General features: G+C 35.6%; 3 protein-coding genes across 9 annotated transcripts; all 3 read left to right on the forward strand.

Annotated features, from left to right (window-relative positions):
- The first annotated feature begins 548 nt into the window (after positions 1 to 548).
- Positions 549 to 9,645, forward strand: LOC128022424 (transcriptional regulator QRICH1). 2 transcript variants are annotated; one of them, XM_052609998.1, is made up of 12 exons: positions 549 to 741; positions 2,266 to 2,542; positions 2,632 to 2,712; positions 3,375 to 3,512; positions 3,593 to 4,294; positions 4,961 to 5,120; positions 7,498 to 7,652; positions 7,749 to 7,863; positions 7,940 to 8,048; positions 8,127 to 8,278; positions 8,554 to 8,644; positions 8,744 to 9,645. In XM_052609998.1, the coding sequence occupies exons 2-12, from the start codon at positions 2,294 to 2,296 to the stop codon at positions 8,931 to 8,933; spliced, it is 2,142 nt and encodes a 713-aa protein (XP_052465958.1). In that variant the 5' UTR covers positions 549 to 741; positions 2,266 to 2,293; the 3' UTR covers positions 8,934 to 9,645. The 2 variants fall into 2 exon arrangements, with proteins under 2 accessions (XP_052465958.1, XP_052465959.1); XM_052609999.1 differs by lacking the exon at positions 549 to 741 and adding an exon at positions 792 to 1,131.
- A 3,134-nt stretch (positions 9,646 to 12,779) lies between these two features.
- LOC128022795 (twinfilin-2-like) lies at positions 12,780 to 18,191 on the forward strand. Of its 5 annotated transcripts, none has more exons than XM_052610585.1 (11): positions 12,780 to 12,804; positions 13,640 to 13,717; positions 14,746 to 14,924; positions 15,079 to 15,174; positions 16,059 to 16,163; positions 16,279 to 16,293; positions 16,373 to 16,417; positions 16,527 to 16,646; positions 16,778 to 16,928; positions 17,033 to 17,154; positions 17,858 to 18,191. In XM_052610585.1, exons 1-11 carry the CDS (start codon positions 12,780 to 12,782, stop codon positions 18,023 to 18,025), a joined length of 1,104 nt encoding a protein of 367 aa, XP_052466545.1. In that variant the 3' UTR covers positions 18,026 to 18,191. The 5 variants fall into 5 exon arrangements, with proteins under 5 accessions (XP_052466545.1, XP_052466546.1, XP_052466543.1 ...); XM_052610586.1 differs by having other exon boundaries at positions 16,373 to 16,414; XM_052610583.1 differs by lacking the exon at positions 16,279 to 16,293.
- A 1,703-nt stretch (positions 18,192 to 19,894) lies between these two features.
- LOC128022425 (NEDD8-activating enzyme E1 catalytic subunit-like) lies at positions 19,895 to 26,298 on the forward strand. 2 transcript variants are annotated; one of them, XM_052610000.1, is made up of 18 exons: positions 19,909 to 19,962; positions 20,096 to 20,134; positions 20,530 to 20,641; positions 21,515 to 21,595; positions 21,728 to 21,810; positions 21,891 to 21,971; positions 22,569 to 22,612; positions 22,787 to 22,851; positions 22,966 to 23,121; positions 23,207 to 23,309; positions 23,830 to 23,943; positions 24,321 to 24,374; positions 24,490 to 24,526; positions 24,608 to 24,689; positions 24,775 to 24,875; positions 25,483 to 25,546; positions 25,675 to 25,729; positions 25,842 to 26,298. In XM_052610000.1, exons 1-18 carry the CDS (start codon positions 19,943 to 19,945, stop codon positions 25,928 to 25,930), a joined length of 1,380 nt encoding a protein of 459 aa, XP_052465960.1. In that variant the 5' UTR covers positions 19,909 to 19,942; the 3' UTR covers positions 25,931 to 26,298. The 2 variants fall into 2 exon arrangements, with proteins under 2 accessions (XP_052465962.1, XP_052465960.1); XM_052610002.1 differs by lacking the exon at positions 20,096 to 20,134 and having other exon boundaries at positions 19,895 to 19,962.
- The last annotated feature ends 103 nt before the right edge of the window (positions 26,299 to 26,401 follow it).

Consider the following 26,401-nt stretch of genomic DNA (forward strand, 5'->3'; position numbering starts at 1 on the left):
GGAATTATTATCCAAAAGTCTTTTTTACATTAATTTTTTTTACATTTATTTATTTATTTATTTATTTATTTATTTATTTATTTATTTATTTATTTATTATTATTATTATTATTATTATTATTGTTGTTGTTGTTGATGTATGATAAAGTGACCAACCAAATAAATGCCACAACTACAATAATAATAAATGAAATAAAAAGATAGAAATATATTTAGTGGTAAAATGGGCAAATCAATTAAGAACTGAGTTATGATGCTGTCGATAGATATTTAGCTATTTGATAATCTTAAGGTAATTTTTTTATTATTCAGTTCGGTATGAAATCAACATATGAAAAAATCCTTGTATTTACAATTTTCGAATCTTCATTTTTTTATTACAGTCTGATTATTATAATAATTATTATTTTATTGTTCCCTTTATCCTCGTTTTAATCATTAATAAGCAAACAACCAATGTTTTACGACATAAATTTTAAGGATTTTTTTCTTCGCAATATTGCGAAATCTGGCAACCCTACGCTCCGTGTTCATGGCACAGTGGATGTGCGCGCGGCAGCAGTGGAGCCGGCAGGGGGAGCTGCGAGTCCGTCCCCGCCTTCACGAGCAGGACAGTCCGGGGTCTAGCGCTGTCACAACAGGCCTACTTCCGTCAGCTCCATCGCAAACACTATTATTAAAAAATAACATTTACAGCCATCCAAGCCGTCCAAGCAGCGCGTTTGTGTATTTTTTAATACGGTAGGACATATTTGTACCCGGCCGCAGCGGGGTTTAAACCGTTTCATATATGTGTGTAGCAGAATAAGCACACGTCACGACATAAATCGCTCTTAAATATCGTCAGATGTGCTTGAGTGCAAAAATAACGGGATATAGCAAAGCAAACTGACTTTACATGCGCACGGTCAGCTTTAGTTTAGCTTTAGTGTGGTTTTAGTTTTTTGAACGGCGTGTTTTGGCGGAAATTGCTTTGGGTTTTATTTAAGGTAGCATGGGAAGATTAGCACGCGAGCTCACTTTAGCTAGACGGCTGCGCGCGCGTTGCCACATTTAACGTTACTGCGGGAATGATGGCTAATACCACATCGCGGCATACCATAGTGGCATGTGTTTAGCATCGTAATTCAGGTCATTGCACCTTTTTGTGTGGGTTTTGGAAGTTTCATTTGACAAATGTTGACGAGTTAGCATTGTTGCTAACGTGTTTTCGAGGCAAAAGCGTTGAGTGGTCTTGTGTGTTATTGACCAGAGCTAGTTTACAATCACATAAGGTCATAATTATTGTTTATGTCTGTTAATTAAAAGAAAAGAGCTGTGTTTGATTTTGAATGAGGTTGGCTTTGAGAACAAACTAAGTGCAACTCATTGATTTTGCTCGAGGGGTCCAAAGTACAGCAGTGGTTCGAGGCTGTTTCTGTCTGAAAAAGCGTGATACAGAGAGTTCTTCGTCATTTCTAAACCATGACACACCTTTTGCCTCCAGTTTATACAATGCTATCTAAACTGCACATAAATGCAAGAAGAATTTACATATTTATGGGTGGATTGGCTGCTGCTGTACTCTTCTAAAATGAAATCAGATCTCCATTGTGCAGAGATTGTATTGAATGCCTCATATGCCAATGTAGAGCTAGCAGTGATGCAAAATATCTTATTACTCTTGAGTGCACATAAGCTTACGTTTGTTCATGTAAATGGTTGTGAACTGTTAGTCTAGATGAGTGTAATGTGATTTACATTGTGCATAAATAATTTATGTAAACAAATTACTTTTCAAAATGTTTTCATTATGACTAATAATCCATAGAATAATAGTGAAATATTTTGTTTATAAGGACCCTTTTCACAAACTGATGTTACATTTCCACAGTTATTAACATTGTAAATCTAGCCTTTTTCTTACTTTTAATAAAAAACAAAAAACTATGCCTTTAGTTATATTACTTCGGCATTACAGAAAACTAGTTAGTGAGCGATGAAGTGACATCAAATTTGTCATCTTTTCTCTTCTGACCGTAAAAATCAATCTCTCAATGTTTTTTTCTTTTGTAAAATCATAGAAATGCTATTGTAAACGGGAATGCAAAAAAATTATATTTGTTGTAGTTACTCTTCATCAGTTATGATGACTTTTGAGAGCTCCAGAAATGTGAAAAAGGTCCATAAGACAAATTTTAAGGATATTTCTTTAGTTTAAAGAGAAACAAATTCAGTTTGTGTCAAATTTTGACTGGTGGTGTGTTCATTTCATTTGTGATCCAGGCTCCTGTGCAGGGTGGATTGACCTGTCATGAATGAGTCCATTGAAGGCGGTGCGATCTCGTTCGACGAGTATGTGCGGCAGAAGGCACGCACTGTACCTCAGCACCGCATGAAAGAGTTCCTGGAGTCGCTGGCCTCTAAAGGCCCGGAGGTGCTGCAGGAGTTCAGTCAGCAGACCAGCGGCACCACCACCACTATGGTGTACCAGCAAGGTGCCAACTGCATCTACACGGACAGCACAGAGGTGGCAGGATCATTGTTGGAGCTGGCATGTCCGGTAGGAAAATAATCACTTTTCATTGTTGTTTTAGGTGTGATTTAAAAAGCAAAATTTAGTTGTCACATTTCTGCTTCAACTCTGCGCAGGTGCAGGTGACGTCTACACAGATCTCCCCCCAGCTGGCTGCAGCTGTGCATCAAGCATCTGAACAGCAGATCCAAGTACAGGTTTGACTCTGTCTTTTGATACTATTCTTGTGTGTCTTATCTACAGGGCAATTAAATACTGGGCATAATGGTAAAGCTCCACTCTGCCAGGGGCATTTCAGGGGAGTTTTAGACATCATGGGTGGTACTGCCAGTCATGTAGATTTTCTAGCCTGTTGGTAGAATGTCTGCTTTGTCTTTGTTTTGTCGTTTTAATATCTGTTCATCACAGAAAAAATGAGTCACTTGAAGATATTTCAAAATGTATCTGTCCTGGAACTAGTTTGACATATGATTTCTATGGAGCTGCTTACATTATAGAAATAATATTAGAATTTGTAGGAATTTGTAGAATTTGTAATCTCGAATGCAGTGTGAATACAGCCCTTTTGCTAGGAAGATGCTGGTTACGTTTTGCCATGTCTCATTTTAGAAGGAAACAAATAACATTTAGAAGTGTCTTTTCTCTTAAAAAAAAGTATGTTTTTTTTTTTTTCATCAAGGATGCGTTAAATTAACCAATCGTGTCAGCGATATGCACCAACCTGCAATTTTTACATATTAATGAAAACACTTTTGCTGGAATATGCTGGCATACATGGTAAAACATGATTGGGAATTTACCCCAGGCTAGCAGGACATCTTTTTGCTCTAAATATCTCTCTCAATCCCCTCATTGGCAGGTTCAGATCCAGGGGGAGCAGGGTCAGACAGTTGGCCAGGTACTTCAGGTGGCCTCTCCCACCCAACAGCAGCTACAGGGAGTTACCACTACACAGCTGGTACAACAGGGAGAACTCACAGAGGAACAACAACAACAGGTAATGCACGCCGATACATGAGCAGCTTTCCAGCTTATGCATGATAGATTTATAATGGAACTTGTGGGTATGTCTCTCAGATCCAAGCCCAGCTGGTTGCAGCAGTTGCCGGAGGTCAGCAGATTCAAATCCAGACTGTGGAGGCTCTGTCCCCTCCTCAGCAGCAGGGCTCCCCCAGGGAAGTGGAGAGACGACCAGGAGCCTCACCCACTGTCCTCCAACCTGCAAAGAAACGAAAGGTGGATGTCCCGACAGTTGTGTCCTACTCGCTTCCCCAAGGGCAGCAGCTGGCTACTGTATTGGCCATCCCACAGGGCCAACAGCAGGGCTACTTGTCACTTCGACCAGACCTGCTGACCGTTGATAGCACACATCTCTACAGCACCACTGGTACCATCACAGGCCCAGCCGGTGAGACCTGGACCATACCTGTTTACTCTGCCCCACAGCAGCAAGGTGTGGCCCACATCGCCATCCCTCAGGAGGCCTACAGCACCGTGCAGGTACAGGCCTCGCCTAACGATAAAGACAAAGACAAGATGATAATCGGTGCATCTCAGGCTGTTCCGGTGTCTGGCTCAGGAGTGGCCACTCAGGAGGAAGTTGTACATTCACTGTTCCCAGCTCAGTTTATGAATGGAAACATTCACATCCCTGTAGCAGTGCAGACTGTTGGGGGTGCTTACTCTGGGACAACGCAGGCCCTGCACATATGGGATCCGCAGCAACAGCATCAACACATACAGGATGGAGAGGCTCAGGAACAACAGCTCCACCTGCAGGTGAACACATAATAGAAGAAATCCTGCATGCTTAAAGCGCTGGTTGATCAGCTTTTTTCTTGATTTTGTTTATGGGGTACAGTGTATGCGTTCATGCTTTGTTTAAAAAAAAATGCATTATGTTCACCTATTGTACCTTTATTCTACACCGCTCTTTCCATTCTTGTCAAACGGGTTCTATGAAACCCATCCCACAAAATTATGCAATCGGGCTCAGATTGGTTCGCTGACCGACTGTGTTGTGATTCTTGAACCCCCTAGTGCATGTTGTCAGGAAACATCACACCCCTTCCCATCACTGGTAATTGCTTGTTCCCGGGGACATGGTTTATGTAAACATCAGGGTTAGTGATGTCAAACACGGGAAGAAGCTTCTTGTAGTCTCTACAAGACTTTTTTTGTAGTCCTTAAACAGCGATTTCTTTCAAAGAAAATATCTCCCTTTGGGTTGAACTTTGAGTGACTTTGCAGACGTTGTTTATGCTCTAACAGCAACATTGCATACTAACTAAAGTAAAAAAAAAAAAAAAGTGAAATCCTAATTAAGCACCCCTTTAAGTATTTATCGCTCACAGGTTGTCTCAGGTAGTTTTGCATTTCTTCAGTAGGTGATGTACATTTAATTGTAATAAAAAACTGCACATCACTGGTGTTCTGTGTTTTCAGGCACAGACTGAGGGGGAACCACAGTTGGATCCTCCTCCAGAGCTGGTCCTCCCCAACACACTGAAGCCTGAGGAAGGGTTGGAGGTGTGGAGGCTCTGGGTTCAGCGCAAAAATGCTGAGCTGGACAAGAATGAACAAAATAAGCTGGCACCTATTGGACGTGAGTTAAATTTTTCTTCTTTACCTCTGTCTTTTAGTTGGCCATAGGAATATGAGTAAAGTGTTATGATTCTTAATTATGAACTAATAAAGTAAATAAGAGAGGAAAAAACTAATAGCTTTGGTACACATTAAGTAACTGAATGTGTTAAATATTGATATAAACAAAGTACCGGTAATAGGCTTCATGCATTTCTCAATCATGTGTGCACTTGCACATGTAATTAATCAAAAGCAGGTACTCATCAGCACTTAGGCATGGAATTGAGTCAGTAGCTGGTACTGCTATATTGTTTTCTCGGCTTTAGTATCAAAGTGATACTCAGGTATTTGTATCAATAGTTCAATCATTCACAGGGCCTAAAACTAACTTTTTGCCACAACTGCCAGTGATGTGATAAAATCTACTGGCCAAAACAAATTTTTTTTTACTTGGCATGAAACATGCAGTTATTACTACTGTAATGAGTAAATATATTTACAAAAACAAAAAAACAACTACGTTGTCATCTGTCAATCAATTAAAATAAATAACATTTTTCTGTAGTTATTCATGACTAGTAATATTTATATTGCCATAATTTCACATTGAACCTCCAAATTAATGTTTTTAATGGTATCTTTTTACTAAGTAACCTATTATTAATGAAGTAGCAATTGATACAAATACTGCTACTGGTGTCTCTGTTAAATGCAATTTTCCTAAAATGTCCCTAGCCTATTAATTATAGCCATGCAATATTACAGTATAATAGAAAGACATTATTTTTAACATTTAAAAGGTTACTCCACCCCAAAATGAAAATGTTGTAATTAATCACTTACCACCATTTCGTTCCAAACCAGTGAATTTCTCTTGTTCTTGGGAACACAATTTAAGATATTTTGGATGAAACCGTGAGGCTTGAGACTGTCCCATTGACTGCCAAATAAGTTACACTGTCAAGATACCAAAAAGTATGAAAGACGTCATCAGAATAGTCCATCTGCCATCAGTGGTTCAACCATAACATTACGAAGCGACGAGAATACTTTTTGAAAGCAAAGAAAACTAAATAAAGACTTTATTCAACAATTCCTTTGTCAACAATCTACTCTGTATCTCTCCATATCACCATATGCTGCATATGCTCTTCTGTGTCAGCTGTGCCACAAGGATGCATTGTTTCTATGTGTATTTATGCTTTGATTTGAAAAGGAAACAATGCATCCTTGTGGCACAGCTGATACAGAAGAGCATACAGTCTATGGAACAGTCTCAAGCCTCCCGGTTTTCATTCAAAATATCTTAAATTGTGTTCCAAAGACGATCAATGCTTTTACTAGTTTGGAACAACATGGTGATAAGTGATTTATGACAATATTTTTATTTTGGGGTGGAGTATCACTTTAATAGGCTCTGAAATATTAAGTGATTTTAAAACAATCTTCACATAAACTATAAATTGTAAATGCATAAACTATACAGATTCATCCTTATTCAAGCTACAAGCAACCTTTCAAACTATAGGCTACTTTACCGCACCGTTTAGGTGGCGTTACTCCAGGAATGTGTCGCCACATTCTCAGGTTATGAAGAATAAAGAAGGGAAAAGTTAATCTTCCAAAATGAAGCAGCAATATCTTCTGAGGTAAAAGTTATTAGAACCGTGTCTAAGGACAAGCTGGCAATCACACTGCTCTGACCTTATCTGCCCATTTTTATCCTATTATTTTATTTGCTCGTCACTTATGACAAAATTGCTTATCACGATGATCTTGTCTTCGGAAAAGATGATTTTATTCGCTTACGTAAGAGTGAATCTCTTTAAAAACTGTCTCTTCTCTTCTCCATTCTGTTATATTTCATAAAATTTTTACCCGCCAATTGACAACTTACACTGTTACATACACTCGCCAATGCCTATTTTTACTCTCATTTGGCGCTTGGCGAGTGTTACATTTAAGCCGTTTTTTTTATTTTTTATTTTTTTATACGCTGAATATTGTAAAACATGTTGTTCGCTTCACATAATAATGAATGATGCAGTTCTTTTCATGAATTCATTCAACTTAAAAACTGTCAAGTAGAAAACATTTCTTCATCTTTGTGTTCAGTTATTTTTTTGTTATGAAATAAGCAATCAAGAATAAATCACATTAAAACAAATTAAAGGATATTCAAAAATGTAATTATATTTCTCAATATTGTGGTTTTTGCTGTATTTCTTTGATATTTGATTAAATAAAAATGTTTACCTTTTTTAAATTGCTTACATTTATTTTTTAATTGAGTTTTAAAAGGTCTTAAATTAAATTTCTTTAACCATGTAGAATCCATGATCAAAACTATGAACTGTGGTAATTATTGGCAGCAAAATGAATGTCCGTCTCTGCAGGTCGACAGCCGCTGCGCTTCCAGGATGATCTTGTTTCAAGTTCAGTGGGCGAGCTGAACTTGGCTCTGTCTCTGATGACCCAAGAGGCTCGTGGCCTGGAGGGGGAGCCATTTGAACCCGATTCACTATACTATGTATTTTTATGTGTACAAAAAGTATGTCCTATTTCTTAATGTTTTTGTTTCTGCTGATTATGCTGAATCATTAGCATGCATAAGCTGATTTCCTTGTCTTTTATTTATTTTGTGTAGTACATGTTTGAGAACGGCAGAGTAGACGACATCTTCTCTGATCAGTACTACAGCCGGTTCTGTCAGTGTTTACACAAAATTCTTGAAGAGTGGAGGCCCAGTGTTCACCATCTTGGTAAGTTTGTGTGTGTTTTCAAATGATCTGCCTTTGAGTTTTGTGAAGTTTATGTTGATTGTCTTTGTATTTCCAGGCTACATCATCCCAAGTCATGTGACAGAGGAGATGCTGTGGGAGTGTAAGCAGCTGGGAGCTCATTCTCCATCCACTCTTCTTACAACACTGATGTACTTCAACACCAAGTGAGTCTCCATCTCTTCTCCTTTCTTTAAGGATGATGGCAAAGAGTGCTCAGGGGTTATAATGTTGTTTCTGCACAGGTACTTCCACTTGACCACAGTGGAGCAACATATGAAAGTGGCCTTTTCCAAAGTGCTCAGACACACCAAGAAGAACCCCACCAACCCTAAAGACAAGAGCACCAGCATCCGCTACCTGAAAGGAGTTGGGCCACACCATGTTGGACAGAAAGGTTAACAGTCAGCCACAAAATAATGTTGCAAGACAAATATAAACTTTATCCTTATTCATTGTGTACACTACCTTTCAAAAGTTTAAGCTCAGTAAGATTTTGGGTTTTAGTTTTGACAATTGTCTTTAAAAGAAATCCCTTGCACACCGATTCACTCCAATTGTGATTTTAACGTAAACAAATGAATGGGAGAGTTCTAGAAAGACACGTAAAAGTCATTAGTTCATTGGTCAAAAACTGTGGGAAGTCATAAATGACATCTTTTATTGTTGTAGTGACAGATGACATGTACGCAGAGCAGGCTGAGGACCCAGAGAACCCGCTGCGTTGTCCTATCAAGCTCTATGACTTTTACCTCTTCAAATGGTAAGCCACTGATTTGATCCATTGAGCTTTTAACAATTGTATTATACTTTTAAATGATTCCTTGTGTCTTTTCCTCATTTTTCTTTTGTCTGTCCTTAGCCCTCAGACTGCCAAGGGTCGTAACGACACGTATTACCTGACACCAGAGCCCGTTGTGGTACCGAACAGCCCTATTTGGTACTCCACTCAGCCAATCACAAGCGAGCAACTGGAGCACATGCTAACACGCATCATGATGGTGCGGGAAATCCAGGAGATTATCTCAATCACGCAGGCCAATGTACACTGAGAGGAGACGAGGGCAAGCGAAAGAAAGCACGATGGAATAAGAGAGAGTGGCTTTCTCCAGTGCTTCGTCATGCCATCATCCTCTCCTATCTCAAAGAGACTGAAATAAATAGCCTCTGCAGAGTCTTGCTCTATTTCATCCATGATTAAAAGGAGAGTGAAGAGGTTCAAGAGGTGTTTTCAGTGAACTGGACGCATATAAAAGCCTTGTTTTGTTTTAGAATCAGGAACTTTTTCTGTTTCTTTCTCTAATGACCATTGAGACGTATTTGCCCGGATCTCTTGATGTGTGCATTTTCTCTTTCTGCCATGTATGTTGTGCTCCATCTTTCTTCACTTTGTCCCAGCTGTATTTTCTTTAAGTAAGTGCTGAACTGAAAGGATCCTATGGTTTTTAAGACTGCATACTGAGCTTAAGTGATTATTGGCAGAGGACTGATCACCGTGCGATGGTTAGGTGTAAACACATTTGAAAACATGGATTCATCCATCTGTAACGCCTAACACACCCCCTCTCATCCCCAGGAGCTTGCATTAGCAGAGTTCACATACCTGAGGGAGTGTATTATACATGAAGACTTTTTGGTTCCATTTTTATTTTTATATATATATATATATATATACATGCATCTATGATAACCCGATATGTATTGATATTATAGTGATGCTGGAGAATTGAAGCCCGATTTCAAACATGCCTTTTGTACAGTGAATTACTTGTGTGTGTCGTCTTTGGCCCTTTCAGCAGTCTCTGGGCAGTTTTGTCACACAAACACACACACACCACGGGCCTTATTGCATTATTGAATTGAGAATTTCAACAATGAGAATTTTCATCTTCATTTAAATACTACTAATGATATGTGTGTGTTTGTATATATATATATATATATATATATATATATATATATATATATATATATATATGCTATTTCTAGACCTTAAAAAGTCAACTTAATAACATATTACTCCATGGACTTTTTATTAATTTCAACTCGCATGTCATGTGAGTTTACCACACTAAATGTTGGTCAAAGATGTACTTTTCTCTGAAAATGTTTCAAATACCATTTATTACAAAATCTGGAAACAAAACCCTACAGAACAGTGAAATGTCTGGTATGTACATCAGGTTTTCCCCACAGTCAAGTTAATGTCCAGTCCTTGTCGTCCTCTGAATAGACATGTAATACTTTCTCAAAAGGAGTTGCTAGCTGTAATCAATTTCATTCCTTTCCTTGTAGTGGGAATTGTAGTCTCTTCAAGGTGTTGAAGTATTAAGGAAGGGGACAAGACACTGTAATGTCACTGTGACCTTTGACCCCTGGCATGATTGTCCTTCGGGAGTGCAGGTGAAGAGGGAGGTGTCGTGTCTTACTCTGCACCAGGCCCAGCGGACGCAGTGTGCCCTCTGGCAGTTTCTATAATCTGAAATGTGAGACCCACACGTGGTCAGTCTTCAAACGTTACAGAGTAATGTCTCAAGAAAACACTACACCACCTCTTGATTATTCATTATTAACACAACACTTACTATGTTCATAGACTAAATAAATATTCTATTAAATCAGGATTAAAAATCTAAATCTGTGGATAAACAAGTGTTCATCAAAATATGTTTAGACTGTAAATAATATTGTTATTTTAATGTTTGGTGCTAGCAAGATTTTGTATTTGTTTGAAGAAATGCATTCAATTATCAACCCCCCCAAAAAGTACAGGTTTTTATGTATAGATACATGCATACATACAAATAATATATATATATATATTTTTTTTTTTTCAAAAGATTTCTATTTCAAATAATTTCTGTTCTTTTGAACGTTCTATTCATCTCAGACTCAGAAACTCTAATGTTTTCAGCATTGCAAATACTAACAAATGTTTCTTGAACAGCAAATGAGCATGTTAGAATGATTTCTGAAGGGTCATGTGACACTTAAGACTGGAGTAATCACAGGAATAAATTACATTTAAAAATACATTAAAACAGAGAAACGTTATTTTAAATTATAGTAATATTTCACAATATTCATATCATTAATGTATTTTTAAAGAAAATAACGAAGCCTTGGTAAGCAAAAGAGAGCTTTCTTTCAAAGCCATAAATCTTACCGAACAGTAGTGTAGGTCCATATTTATCATACCTGTGGCGCTAATTTGTTCCACTGAGCATTTTTTATGGTCTCCAAGAATAGTGCATAATATATAGAGAGCAGTTGTTTTGGGATACAATCTAAACCGGCCGTAGTGAAGATAAGTCTTTGATAATGTCGCAATATACATTCAAATGTAAAACACATTAAAAGTAAGTAGTTACATTTGAAATCAATCTGAAATAATTTACTGTATAAATGTAAAAAAAAATTTTTTGCCTTTTCAGATGCCCCTGAAAACAGCTTTTGCGAGCACACTGGTATGAACCACACACTATAAATGTATGACATTAGTGCAATTCAAAATAAAAGGCATAGTGATATGAAATATATTACATAAAAGCAAAACAAACAAAAACATGGTTATTTTACATATTTTATTCACAAAATGTTTTGACTCACCAAAATCAACTCAAAGGAGTAATTTGTTAGAAAATCGGACTATGGGGCGCGGCGTTCTGATTCACAAAAAATAACCATCTCATGATAGTCATAAAAACATTGAACCGGTTCTAAATAAGCTTTCATCTCTAGTAAAGACTTTAGATACAGCCTACCATGAATCAACAGGATATTGCTATACAGTAACAACATGTCTCGTTTGTCATTATTCATGCTTTTTATAGTGGTTTGAGGTGAAAAACAAAGTGTATTTCTCCAAAATATAGTCTAGCAATGCATACGGACAGGTTTATAGTACTATATGTTAAAATATGCTAAAATTGTGGTTCCAAGGAGTAAGAGAATCTTTGTGAGCAGATCATGTGTGTATCTTTGAAGGGAGGGCTGCGTGTGAATAATGAATAATGGCTGGGTTTGTGCTCACAGCTGAGTGAATTAATCATGAAGACAGCACTAGAAATCTCACAGGTATGTTTTCTCTTTCTGTCTTCATACAAATGCATAATATCAGATTTTATACTTTTTGTCTGCTATATGCTCTGGTGAAAAAAGAAAGAAAAAAAAATCCTGAATGCTTTTTAGAAACACAATAAAATCCTTTTTCCCTTCAATCAAATCTCATAAACCTCATGCAGGATCTCAAAGAGTGGTCAAGAGAAAAATTTTCGATAGCTGGTAAAGTTGTATAAATGAACCAAGCGCCTGTCCTGCTGGTTGGGGGTCAGCAGCCGCCTGCACGGTATCTCATGACAGCCTGGTGGAATCTGAGCTCCCACAGGCCTCCGGTTTATATGCTATCAGGTCATTGATGTTTGTGAGTGATAATGTGCCATTTCTTTTCACAAATGGACCGTGGCATAAGTGTTTGTAGAAGAGCGGAGACACACAGATAATGTCCAGAGTCCAGACTCTCAGTTTCAGTAGGGCACTTCGTTTTATTTTACACCAGAGGATCATCATGAAGCTCATCACAGTGATCAGATGTTGTCATCCACTTTATACCACATAAGGGCCACCAGTGATGGGTGAATAATACTAGATAGGTGGTGTGCTGGAACCCATCCCTTGACAGGTGTAATATTAGGCTACACATCTTCCTCGGTTCCGCGGATCGGGTTTCAAACAGGATTCCCCAGGTAAGATGCTCAGGGGGCGTTGATGTCATTGTACGGAAGTGAGTTAGACCACACTGCTGGGCACAGATAGCAGTGCCACCGAAGACAATAGGAGGACAACGTGGGAGTTTCGACAGGAATTCGGACTGAGCTGGAGCATCAACGGGACTTGGGATGTCGCACCAGACGGGTATCCATGGTAAGCAAACGGAGACATTTATTTCAGTACACTGCAGCCCATATAGATTTCAAATTTAGAGTAAAATATTTTACATATGTTATTTTTATCTTCTCCTTTTAGTGAAATGCATTTTGAGTTAGAAGTGTAATGTAAGCTATGAAGATATGCTATAAAGTTAAAACAAGGGAAATTTGGAATAATCTTTAATTATTATTATTATTATTATATATATTTTTTTTTTACCAAAGTCTTGCAACTAAACTTTTTCAGATTTCCATGGAGTCTATGTGCAAATGTGTACATCTAAAGGCAAAGGAAGTTATCAGTAAATTAACATGTTTTGAGTACTTACTAACTAACACTACAGATCTACAGTGTGTGTATATATATATATATATATATATATATATATATATATATATATATATATATATATATATATATATATATATATATATATATATATATATATATATATAGTTATATAGGTTTAAAACCGAGAGATAATATTAGGCTGTGTTTTATATGAATGGGGATGGGAGGTAATTTAAGCTTACGTACGGAAGCGCTGCTGCTTATCATCTCACCTGCACCTACATCATTTATGAGTCCTGGTGCCCTGTTACCATGGTGAGGCCAAGAATGAGGCACAGGCCACACAGTGTGGAAGCAGTGTAAAATTTCAATCAATTTTGTTGGTCTTTTTAAAAACTAAGTGATTTCTAATATTAAATACTACGCAATGGGATGGTATTTTCTTAGGGTGATTAAAATGTTTGTGGCATAAAATAATTTTGGGGTTTACTGTCTTTGTTGTATCGTCATCTGTTGTATACTTCACTGCTGAAACCAGCAACTCCAGACTTAAGAGAGTTCCTGGTGAAGGCGAGGAGGGGAGCTGTCAGACTGGTGAAGGTTGTTATAAGGAGCGGTGAGTACGAGCATTTGTTTGTGAGGCCATCTGTGTATACAGTTTTATGTTAGTATTTCAATACCCACAGGACGGTTTTGTTTGAGCAAAAAGATTGATGGTGCTTTTGATTAGTTTACTGCTATTTACACTTTCTGATTCATGAATCAGGCCTCGTATCAATGTGCAAAAAAAAAAAATCCAAATTAAACATAGAGTAATGCAAGTTCTACAATTATACTTAGATCACAGGTGGCCATATAATTGAGAAAAATATTACGAGTCATTTTTGTTATATATTCTACAGTCATTTTTGTGGATTTAGGAAGAATCATTTATCTTGCTTTAAATATGTACCCTTATTTTGAAGTGTTTTAATAGTAGAATAAAAATTTAACTATAGTGTGTTATTCAAATTAAGTTTTAAAGTGAATATATTTTAAATGCAGTAAATTGCACCTTCATCAAAAGTTCAGCTAATTGCATTTAATATAAATGTAAATTATCATATATTTTTATAAATGCAAGTGTCTGGAAACAATACATTCAGATCACACTGAAGAGTATTATTTTCTGTACGTAATCATTTTTTAAGTGTATTTAAGTTTACTTCTTTTTCACAGGTACCACTTGGGTTTACACTGGTGTTCTGTTCATAGATTTGTCATTAAAACCTTACGAACATTTATTTTTGGTAGATGTTTTGCTTGAAAAGTGTGCTTATGTTATCTTTCAGTTAAACTAAATTGCACTTGGTTTAATGTTTTGCTATATACTGCAAAGACTGCATTCATTTTTAAGTGTAAAAACTTATGCCTTAACAAATACATTTTAGTCACTTTTTAGTCACCCTAAAGAATGTCAAGTAAATGTGAAGATAAATTGGACTGTGGAATGTTATAAATGCAGTGTATGATGACAGCTTCATGGCACCATGCTGTTTTTGGACTCTGAGTGATAGTCAGTGCATTTATCTGGGGCTACTGCAAGTAGTCAGGGAGTGTGTTATAAGGTGTGTATGTGTGTCTATCTGTCTGTGTGTGTTTCAGAGCAGCTGGTGTTGGGAGCTTACAAAGAGGTGTCTCAGAGCTGGGATCAGGACTATGATGTATATGTCCTGCCCATGCTGGACGGTCTAGAACCCTGTTATATCCTTTACCGCCTCGACACACAGAACCAACTGGGATATGAGTGGCTGTTTATCTCCTGGTCACCAGACCACTCACCAGTAAGTAGGAAACACATGATAAAGTGAAATGTGTACACTCAGTACAAACTCTCACCCTCATACTCTATAAATAATGTTGCCTTTAGCCCCTTGGGTTAAAATACTGTGAATTACCCTTCTGAGTGACAATACCCATTCATTCTGCACTTCATAGGTGAGGTTAAAGATGGTGTACGCTGCTACCCGAGCCACACTGAAGAAAGAGTTTGGTGGAAGTCACCTCAGAGATGAACTGTTTGGAACAGTCCAAGTGTGTAGACGGGTTTATTCGAACATGAGATTTGAGTTGAAATTATTTTATAATTTTACCTGTATATATATATATATATATATATATATATATATATATATATATATATATATATATATATATATATATGTATATATATATATATATAGATATAGATATATTAAACTTCAATTATTAGTATTGAAAATTAAGAACATTTTTTGTATTAAATTTTTTTTGTTAAATGTGTGATGTGTATTCATAACATTATATTATCTGTTTTCTTGGCATTACTTACAAAATCCTAGTTAACTGCTGCAAGGGCGTTTCTAATACACCCAGTTGTCTTGGAAACTTTATATCATGGATTTTTTTCTTTTTCTTTTGGAGCAAATAGGAACACACACACAAACACAAAAAAAAAATCATATACAGTATTTTTAGAATCTGATTGTTGAAATTCAATGACTGAGCAATCAGAATGAAATATTGTAATGTATTTGTATTGTAAAAAGCGCTATTACAAATAAACTTGAAATAAACCAGATAGCTCGTTATTCATAAATATATGATGCCTGACCAGTCAGAACCGGACAGAATAGAATGGTTTAAAAAAAAAAAAACATTTAATAACCATGGAAGCTTTCTGTTGGACAAAAGGTTCTTTACAGGGGAGAAAGCTCCCTCAGAATTTTAAAATGTTCTTTACATTAACAAAAAAAGAAAAAGAATGTGACTTTATATAGTGAAAACTATTTTTCACTTCTGTGAATTTTTCATTTTATTTTTATAACTGGGTTTACAATAGTAAACCTACTATGTTTGTTTCCTGTTCTTGTGTTCCTTGCACTCAGCTTTGCTTCTGGACATATGTTTAGAGGTATATTTTCTATTATGTCCTGCAGGAAGACATCTGTTTCCAAGGTTATCTGCGACACCTGTCTTCCTCTTCCACCCCGGCCCCTCTCACTACTGCTGAGCAACAGCTCCATCAGATTAAAATAACAGAGGTGAGGAAAGTCAAACATTTGTAAATACCCTCATATCAAAATTGAGTATCTGACAGCTTGTCTGCCATCATATTAATATCTAAACAAATGTATTTCTTAATAATGCACCTGACAGGACAAAGTGGCACGAGTGTCCTGTGATTGATTTTGTTTTCAAGTACACAAATATAAAATGGATTTTCACAAAACTCTTGTACTTTTCTATTCAGGATGAGCGAAGATGGATTCCCACTGTGAGCGGACAAGCAAAGGTAGCATCTGCTCTCTATTCACTAAATTATAAGAATTATTCATTTTAGAAATTTACATTATATGTAATATATAAATATCCTTTTGTGGGTATGTTATATATTTCTGATATAGACAGAGATCAGCGTGGAGAGTAAAAATCCAACTTTGCAGGGTTTGGCATTTCCATTGCAAGAAGAGGCTAAACATGCTTTACAGCAGCTTAAACACAAACGCATCAACTACATCCAACTAGTAAGTTCCACACACATACATATGCATACAAAAAAAAAATCATAAAATAGAATATTACACCTGCACTTCTGCACTCCATATCATCTCCATTAGCCCAATAACAAAGCACTTTTTACTTTCCCATCTTTAAGAGGCTGGACACCGAGCGAGAGACAATTGAGCTGGTCCACACTAGTCCTACAGAGACCAAAGAGCTGCCAAGCAGAATCCCAACTGATGCCCCACGATACCACTTTTTCCTTTACAAACACACCCATCAAGGACAGGCACTGGAAGCTGTAGGTTAGTGTCACGATATGAATGATTTTCTACCAATGTCACAATATTCCAACTTGGCCTCTTAAGATTGGTAATGGTGTTTTGTTTGCGTTTGAATATTGGACCAGTTTTCATCTACTCCATGCCTGGGTATAGTTGTAGCATCAAAGAAAGGATGCTTTACTCCAGCTGTAAGAATCGACTGCTGGATGAGGTAGAGAGAGACTATCACATAGAGATCGCCAAAAAGGTACACTAACAGCAACATTTGGTCTTAATAAAGTTTGTTTTTCAAGATAGCTGTTGAACATCTAAGCTTTAACCCGAGTAAAAGAGTACAAGGATGTCAAGTTCTTGAGTACATTAAAGTATATTATTTTAAATACTTTCTTTTTTTTGTGGAAAAATTATATTTTACACCTATTACAAATTAATTTAGACCTCCAAAATGCCATTAGCGTTTATTAAGAAATTGTAATTGACCCCAAAGCTGTGGTTATTAATTCTTGTCTCAGGAGTGAACATGGATAATATATCTTTAAACACATATATTAAGTCCACATCAACTAACAATAAAATGAGCCTTCGGCTACTTGAATATATATTTTAAAATATAATTTATTTCTGTGATGGCAAAGTTGAAAGCATGTCACGTGTCACATGATCCTTCAGAAATGATCTGGTGCTCAAGAAACGTTTTCCAGACATTTTTAAAGAACAGCATTTATCTTTTGTAACATTACAATGTCACTTTTGATCAATTTAAAGCATCACTGCTTAAAAAAAATGTGATTTTGAAAATTTTGAAGTAGAAAAAAAAACAATTCTTACTGAATCCAAAGTTTTGAACGGTATGTTAACTTTTTAGAGCATAACATTTTGACCTATGCTTCTAGCCAAATACTCATATTTACTCACTTTTGAGTTAATCTATTTATGTGTCATGTGTGTAGATGGAGATTGATAGTGGAGAGTGCCTGACAGAGGATTTCCTGTATGAAGAAGTTTACCCGAGGCAGCATGCTCTTAAACAAGCCTTCACCAAGCCAAAGGGCCCTACAGGGAAACGAGGGAACAAGCGTCTAATCCGAGGAGCTGGAGAGAATGGAGATGAGAGCTAGAATCATACAGTCAAAACATGTCAAATGGCATCTGATACAACGGTTTAATTTCTCCCCTCAATGGCCTGTAGCCTATTTCTTGCCTGAGCTATCCTTTTCATAGTTATGATTTTTTATGTTAGATTTTAACTAGTCTTTTTTCACTCTGAAACACATTCTCACAAGGTTTTCGAGGCCACATAAATATGTTGTTTAGGTGATGATTTTTATGTTATAGTTAAAATAAAATCCATTAATCTGTCTTGTCAAATCTCCTTTTTGTCTGTGGAGCAGCATTACGTTTAGGTGACACTTTAACAAACCTCTCTGCTTTTTGGTTGAGTACATATTGATGGTTTGCTGAGAAATCTATTAAGCAAGAAAGTATTGGTGAATTACTGACTAACTGAATAGATGAGTTGGAATCAATTCAAATAATAAATACATTAGTATAAATTAGTGAAAAATGGGTTCACTCTTGACATAAGTTAATGCAACCCGTTGAGAACTGCAGCGCTTATAGCCTGTATCATCCTTGTATGATTGATTGTAATTCACTTACGATTCCTGCTGCTGATATTTCGAAATTAAACATTTTTCTCAATTTTTCTGATCAAGTCAGGCTACTACTGCTAGCAAATATGAAAACTTAATATACATTGCCATAGTTTTAACATCAAAAGCATGCGTATTTCGCGCGACGTGTAGCTGTTGAGCACAGGCCCAGAATTCAGGCGTAATTGTAAATTTTATTTAATTTCAGTTTAAATAGCTACCGGCAATTGTGTTTCAGCATTTTTTTTTATTCTCATTTTTTATTTTTATTTAATAGACTTAATAAGTTAATATTAGTAGTATTAGTAGTATTTGTATGTTATTAATAGATTTAATAACATGCCTGTGAGTAGGCTATAGCCTACTTTACAATTTGTGTGAATATCATTTGAATAAAATGTTTAAAAATGAAACCCAGTATGTAGTGTCTATAAAAGAAAGCAATTCAATATTTTGTGCAATATCAGTCATCAAAAGCTGCAGCTATCCCAATCCCAAAAGCTCAGTTTGTAAAGTCTTTTTTTTCCTCATTTAGAGTAAAAACCACATTAAACACACTTTCAAAATTTCACCTTTACTCATTTCAGAGTGAATACATATACCGACCTTTGTGTTATGATATTTATGTTTCATAATTAAAGAAAAAACTTAAAGATTCTGACTTTTTGAGGCAGATGTTGAGACATTAATAAGTAGTGAGACTGATTCTCAGGCAAGACAGCAGGATATTTCTCAGTGGTAAGTGTCAAGTGTTAACAAGTTTGTGGTAATTATGAGATGTGATCAAACTAATTTTCTCTCACAGCGTCTTCTCGACATTATGTTAACAGCATAGCAATTTTACTTTCAAATTTTATAAAAAATTAATAATAATAATAATAATAATAATAATAATATAAATAAATAAATAAAATAATAAAGTTTGTGTTTGGAACTGTAGGGCAATTTTTACTAGCAATAGTACACATAATATGACAATAAGCTAAAAAAAATAAATAAAAAAAAATAATAATAATAATTTGCACCACACTATCTTGTGTCCTTGTCTTCAGTCTGTATGTAGCCTATATAATTTTAAAAGTTATCTGGGGATGAATTGGGATATGATTTAACGGAACAAAACTCTGATCCTTTATTACACTGACAGTTGGTAATCCTTACACGGATATGACTAAAATAATAAAAACATGTAGTTCGGAGTGCAGTGCTGTGTATTTGGGCTGTAATTTTGTAATTTTTTTTTATATTTTTTTTTTTACCGAAATATGAAGAATTCGAAACTATTTCAGAACTTTTATTTTGAAAATGACGTTGTGCGTCAGGTGGTTGTCGCTTTTGTCTAATCATAAGGTTGCGCATTTCACTTTGAATGTTTATGACAATATGGCGGAAGGAGAGGAGCCGTAAGTGGATTTTTATAGAAAACTGAACATAAATCCCTCGTAACAGTGCTTGTAGTTCAATCAACAGGACGCAAGAACATTAACTTGCGGGTAGCAGACAATGAATGAACCTTCTTTTATTCTCTCTTTTTAGGGAGAAGAAAAGAAGGCGAATAGAGGAGCTGAATGAGAAGTTAGTGAAATGAAAGATAAGAATTTAGATGTGGCAGCCAGCAGGTTTGCTTTGGGAGGTGTTGATTATTGTAATTAGCTTAATCTGTATTATGCACATATTGTTTAGACATTATTTTGAACAGCTCTTCGCTTATACTGTACATACAATATTTTACAGTCTATCTTGCGAAACCTCCAAACACTGCTGATTGCACACAGGCCATAATGCTCTTTCATAACATTTAAATTTAATATAAAACACTTTCATTGTATTAATTATGAAATTTATATAAAATCCAGTGCCATTCAAGCCATAGCATAATTGTTTTTGTACATTAAGAAAAGTCTATTGTGTTATAAGTGAATGTGTTTTATAATAATGCCGTATATTTAAATATCTATATTTCTCCACAGTATGGTTGTGGATGGAGATGGCAGTGACTGGCAGGGACAGTGGGACCATGTCAAAAAGTTCTTAGAGAGAGCAGGACCCTTCACTCATCCCGATTTTGAACCTAGCACTGAGGTATGAACCTACATTAATTTTAATGCACCAAATATAATATAATATACAATATAATGTAATAAACATTCCACACCCTATTTAAAAATGTTTATATTAGTCCTACTTTTATGGAGATAATCAGTCAATCATAAACTTCAGCTGTGGCATTTTATTTAAACAATTCATTCAAATCTTTAAATTGGCCTAGATTTCATAATGGCTGCTTTTTAATAACAAGACAGGCTGCTAATTTTATGGTGCATAATTACGACACAGATTGTGCTCTAGTTCTTACAAAAAAAAAAGCTAGATAATTTTTCCTATTAATATCCTTGACTGAGGTTATAATGGAGTTATTACATTATATTTTGTAATGGATAAAGATTTTTTTTTACTTCTGTTTGCCTCTTATATAAATAAATAAATATATATAATTATATATAATTATTATTTTTTCTTTTCTAGTTGTGTCAAGCTCTAAAATATTGTAAAAGGTAGAAATTTTGAATACAAATTTTTAAAACAACAACATGAAAAAAACCTTATCCTTCCAATAATTAATCAGCCAAAAATTAAGATTTGCTGACAATTTAATCACACTCAGGCCGTTTAAGCTCAGGCCAAAAATTTTGAGATATGTATCTTCACGTCACTGGCTCACCAGTAGATCAAAACATCACAATAATCTGCACGACTCCAGTCCATCATTTTAAGTCTTGTGAAGCAAAAAGCTGTGTTTGTAAGAAATAAATCCATCCAGCGGAGTCAAAAACTATAGTATCAGTGCTATTTTGGCTTTTTGAGCAATTTATCCAAGATCAGAGGGTTTGTTGTGAAACTGGAATGTTACTTTACTCTGTTCTCTCTTTATAAACTTTGCACATCTTCTTCCAGTCTCTCCAGTTTTTACTGGACACATGCAAAATTCTGGTAATTGGAGCTGGTGGACTTGGTTGTGAGCTGCTCAAAGATCTGGTACAGTCCTTGTTGTGACTCCTGTTTGCTTCTTTTTTTTCTTTCTACTCTATACCTTGTAATTACAAAGACATTAATTGTTAATGTGTTTGGGCCTATCATGCTCATATATGGTGCAATTTTATCACCCAGGCCTTGTCAGGTTTTCGGCATATTCATGTGGTGGACATGGACACCATTGATATCTCTAACCTCAACAGACAGTTCCTCTTCAGGTTAGTCTTTATCAGATGATTTTGAGCTAGTTATTATTCTTTTTTATATAAATGCAAACTATTCGAGGTTGTATCTACAGACCAAAAGATGTGGGCCGACCAAAGGCGGAGGTTGCAGCAGACTTTGTAAATGACAGAGTCCTAGGCTGCAATGTTGTCCCGTATCCTTCAAAGAGTTTTATTAAACAGCCTGGATGTTCAAATCATTCTCTTAGGACATTTTTATTTGTGGGCATGTCGAAATGCTGCTTCATGCAGTACCGTTCAAAAGTTTGGGGTCAGTAAGATTATAGTTATTTTTGAAGTAAATGAATACTTTTTTTTCAGAATGAATACATTTAATTGATCAAACGTGACATAACATTAAAGACTTTTATAATATTACCAAATATTTCCTGCTTTTTTTTTTTTACTTGAACTTTTTGAAACCTGAAAAAAAAATGTATCATGGTTTCCCCAAAATTATTAAGCAGCACAACTATTTTTAACATTGATAATAAGAAGAAAAGAAAATTAAGCTTTGACATCAAAGGAATATATTGCATTTTAATATAGACAAATAAACAACAGGTCTTTTAAACTGTAAAAATGTTTCACAATATTATAATTTTTACTATAGTTTTCAACAAATAAATGCAGCATTGGTGACTATTTGAGATGTCTTTCAAATAAATCTTACCAACCCCAAACTTTTAAACAGTGGTATGTCATATTCATGTGCATCAAAATATTTGTATTTCCCTTTATAAAAAATGCAGACATTACAAGAAGATCCAGGACTTGGATGAGACATTTTACAGGCGTAAATACCATATAACTCTTTTTCTTTTGTCTAAAATGTTTAATGTTTAAGTTATTTTAACACAGTATTACATGGGACACTTCTGCAGTGAGAGACAGATTAATATGATACTTTTTAGGCAGTTTCTATTTGGAAATCGGAGTAAAAGTCTGTTTTTTTTTTTTTACTGCATAGAATTTCACATAGTGGTCTGTGGTCTGGACTCTGTTGTTGCCAGAAGATGGATGAACGGCATGCTGGTATGTGTTTATTGTCTTAAACATCCAACATCTCTATATCATTTCAATAAAGTGTTTCCGTTCTGTGAGAAGTGCTTATATTCTAGTTTATGCATTTTGTTTTGTGTTCCTCAGTTATCCCTGCTGATTTATGAAGATGGTGTCCTAGATCCCAGTTCCATTGTTCCTTTAATAGACGGAGGCACAGAGGGCTTCAAGGGCAATGCCCGAGTGATTCTTCCAGGCATGACAGCTTGCATCGATTGCACCCTGGAGCTCTACCCTCCACAGGTGCACACTGGGATTTTGGGTTATGTTGAATTAGGTTGTATTTCAAAAGCCTTTTTTGTCACACTCATTTTTGTCCCTTACACAGATTAACTTTCCGATGTGCACTATAGCATCTATGCCGCGGTTACCAGAACATTGTGTTGAATATGTCCGCATGCTGCTTTGGCCCAAAGAGAAGCCTTTTGGAGGTACATGAATTCACAATATGTGACCCTGGAGTACAAAATCAGTCTGAAGTCGCTGGGGTATATTTTTAGAAATAGAACACAAAACATTGTATGAGTTAAAATGATTTATTTTTCTTTTATGGCAAAAATCTTTATGATAATAAGTAAGGATTATGTTCCATGAAGATATTTTGTAAATTTCCTACTGTAAATGTATCAAAACTTAATTTTTGATTAGTAATATGCATTGCTAAGAATTAATTTGGACAACTTCAAAAGTGATTTTCGCAGTATTTCAAATAGTTGCATCGCGGCCAAATATTGTCCAATCCTAATAAACCATACATCAATGGAAAGCTTATTTATTCAACTTCCGGATGATATATAAATCTTAATTAAAATAAATGTACACTTAAGACCGGTTTTGTGGTCCAGGGTCACATATTTCCATAAGAACTGGATTTGAAACAACCAATTGATATTTGGTTACACTGCTGTGAATAATCTGCTATTACGTCCTGTTTGAATGTGCTTTCCTCAGATGGTGTAGCCCTAGATGGAGACGACCCAAAGCACATCCAGTGGGTGTACCAGAAATCTCGGGATAGAGCAGCAGAGTTCAGCATCACTGGGGTGACTTACAGACTCACCCAGGGTGAGTGACAGGTGCCTGTCATGGGACTTTTTTGGGGCATTTTGTAAATTCCTCTCATTTGCAGACAGAGTTTTGATGGAGACAATCTCCAGAGACACTCTAATGTTCTTTAAAATTGTAGTAATATTTTGCAATATTCCAGTTTTTAGTATTTGTAAGTATATATTTATTTATCATAGCAACAAACTCAAAACATTCTGTATGCAACAGCATACTGTGCCAGTGCCCTGCAACCACCCTTAACACACTTGCATCATGCTGCATGATTTTGCACAGGCAAGCACTACTGAAATGTACTTATAATCGTACGTTTTGCTGATGGTAAACTCCTATTGTTATACAGTAGGTGTTGATGTTCTACCTCATCTGTGTTTCAGGGGTTGTGAAGAGAATAATTCCTGCTGTGGCTTCTACAAATGCTGTTATTGCTGGTATGCTGACATTGCAAATGTTCTCTGGTTTAAGGACGCTTGAAAGCCTGATAGTTTTTAATAAGTTGAGCTGTAACTGGAAATACACAGTTTCTTTCTTTCTTGCAAATTTCAGCCGCTTGTGCCACCGAAGTTTTTAAAATTGCCACAAGGTGAGTTATAACCACAGGAGAGAGCGTTGAATTCATTGTTCATTCACCCGTCTGATTTGTTCTTTTACTTTTGCCAAACAGCGCATACGTTCCCTTGAACAACTACCTGGTGTTCAATGATGTGGATGGGCTGTACACGTACACCTTTGAGGCTGAGAGAAAGGTTAATGACTTGAGCATCATTTAAAGGACATCACATAACTAAAAAAAGACAACATTAATGCTAAACGCTTCTGTTTCATGTGTAGGAGAACTGTTCCGCCTGCAGTCAGGTGCCACAGGACCTACAGTTCCTGCCTTCAGCTAAACTCCAGGAGGTTCTGGACTACTTGACTGAGAGCGCCTCTCTGTGAGTCACAGTGTTCCTCACATCTTACCATTCACATTATGTTATCTGCCCTTTTATCATATATATATATATATATATATATATATATATATATATATATATATATATATTTTTTAAATAATTTAAATGTTACTATAAGAAAACAAACATCAACAAAATATATTCATTATACACACACACACACACATGAGTAATCCACACACATGCTGTGCAGTCATATACATACATTCTTAGAATATTTACTGTATAAAAGTAATTTTTTATATATTCCAAAAATGTATGTTAATTAATACATACATTTAATACAGCTTTTTTTCTGATTACTCAAAATTATATTAATTGAATAGTTAGATATACTTGCCATTAAATTATAATTCTATTGTATTAGACCAACACATAATAACGAAATGGCAATACCAAAATAAATGCGTAATGTCTTCTGTTTTAAACAACGCCTACAGAAAGAATCTGATTAATTTTCCCTCTTACATTTTATCATATTCCTTCTTGTTAAAAAACATTGAATGTGTCAATGATAAGTATGATGAAATCTGGTTTAAAGCATGCAGAAAAATTTTATGGTAACACTGAATCTTTTGTCTTCTAGCCAAATGAAGTCTCCTGCCATCACCACAACTCTGGATGGAAAAAACAAAACTCTTTATTTACAGGTTAAAAGTTTTCTAACGTGTACCAGACTTGTCATATTTAATTCAGTTAAATTAGAATTTTCTGAACATAGATGCTATGCATTAGCTGTTTATTTAATACATTTGAATCTTTTTGGTTTTATTTTCAGACTGTAGCATCTATTGAAGAGAGAACGCGACCAAATCTAAGCAGAACACTGAAAGGTGATTGAAAGTGTTCTGTGATATCATGTAGTAAAAGTTACCCATTTAATAAGTGTATTTCAAAACTGTATTGATGTTGTTTAATGTATTAAATGCTTCGTTGTGCGTACAGAGCTTGGACTAGAGGATGGACAGGAGCTGGCTGTGGCTGACATCACGACTCCTCAGACCTTACTCTTCAAGCTCAACTTCATCTCATAGGATTAGTGCTTCATTCTAATGGACAGTTACACATGGTTATTGCAATCATCATCAAAAAGAAGCAGTCTTGGAGTTGCACATACATATTTATATCAGCAGAGGCATCACATGCACTTACTCCGCTGGAATATCTGCAGTTTATGTTTAGCTTTTTGGTCAGCTCCGTCCATCAAAGACACTTACAGGAGACTTTTTTTTGTCTTGCACTGCTATAGTCACAGGAGTCATTTTGGTGGATCTCTTTTTTATGAACATTGTTTACCTATTTATTAAGTTGTTGTGCATTCAAACACAGCATCTTGTTCAATGTCTTGTAGAATTTTTTTTTCATGTTTTGAATTAAATTTGAAAATCTTATTTTAAACAAATACTGAAGTCCTAGTCCAGTAATGTTTTCCTAACTATAAATTTACTTTTATTCAATTTGTGAATTAATATATTTGGTTAAATATTTAAAGGCACTCGATATTA

This window comes from Carassius gibelio, chromosome A11 (assembly GCF_023724105.1).
Source record: "Carassius gibelio isolate Cgi1373 ecotype wild population from Czech Republic chromosome A11, carGib1.2-hapl.c, whole genome shotgun sequence".
Lineage (NCBI taxonomy): Eukaryota > Metazoa > Chordata > Actinopteri > Cypriniformes > Cyprinidae > Carassius > Carassius gibelio.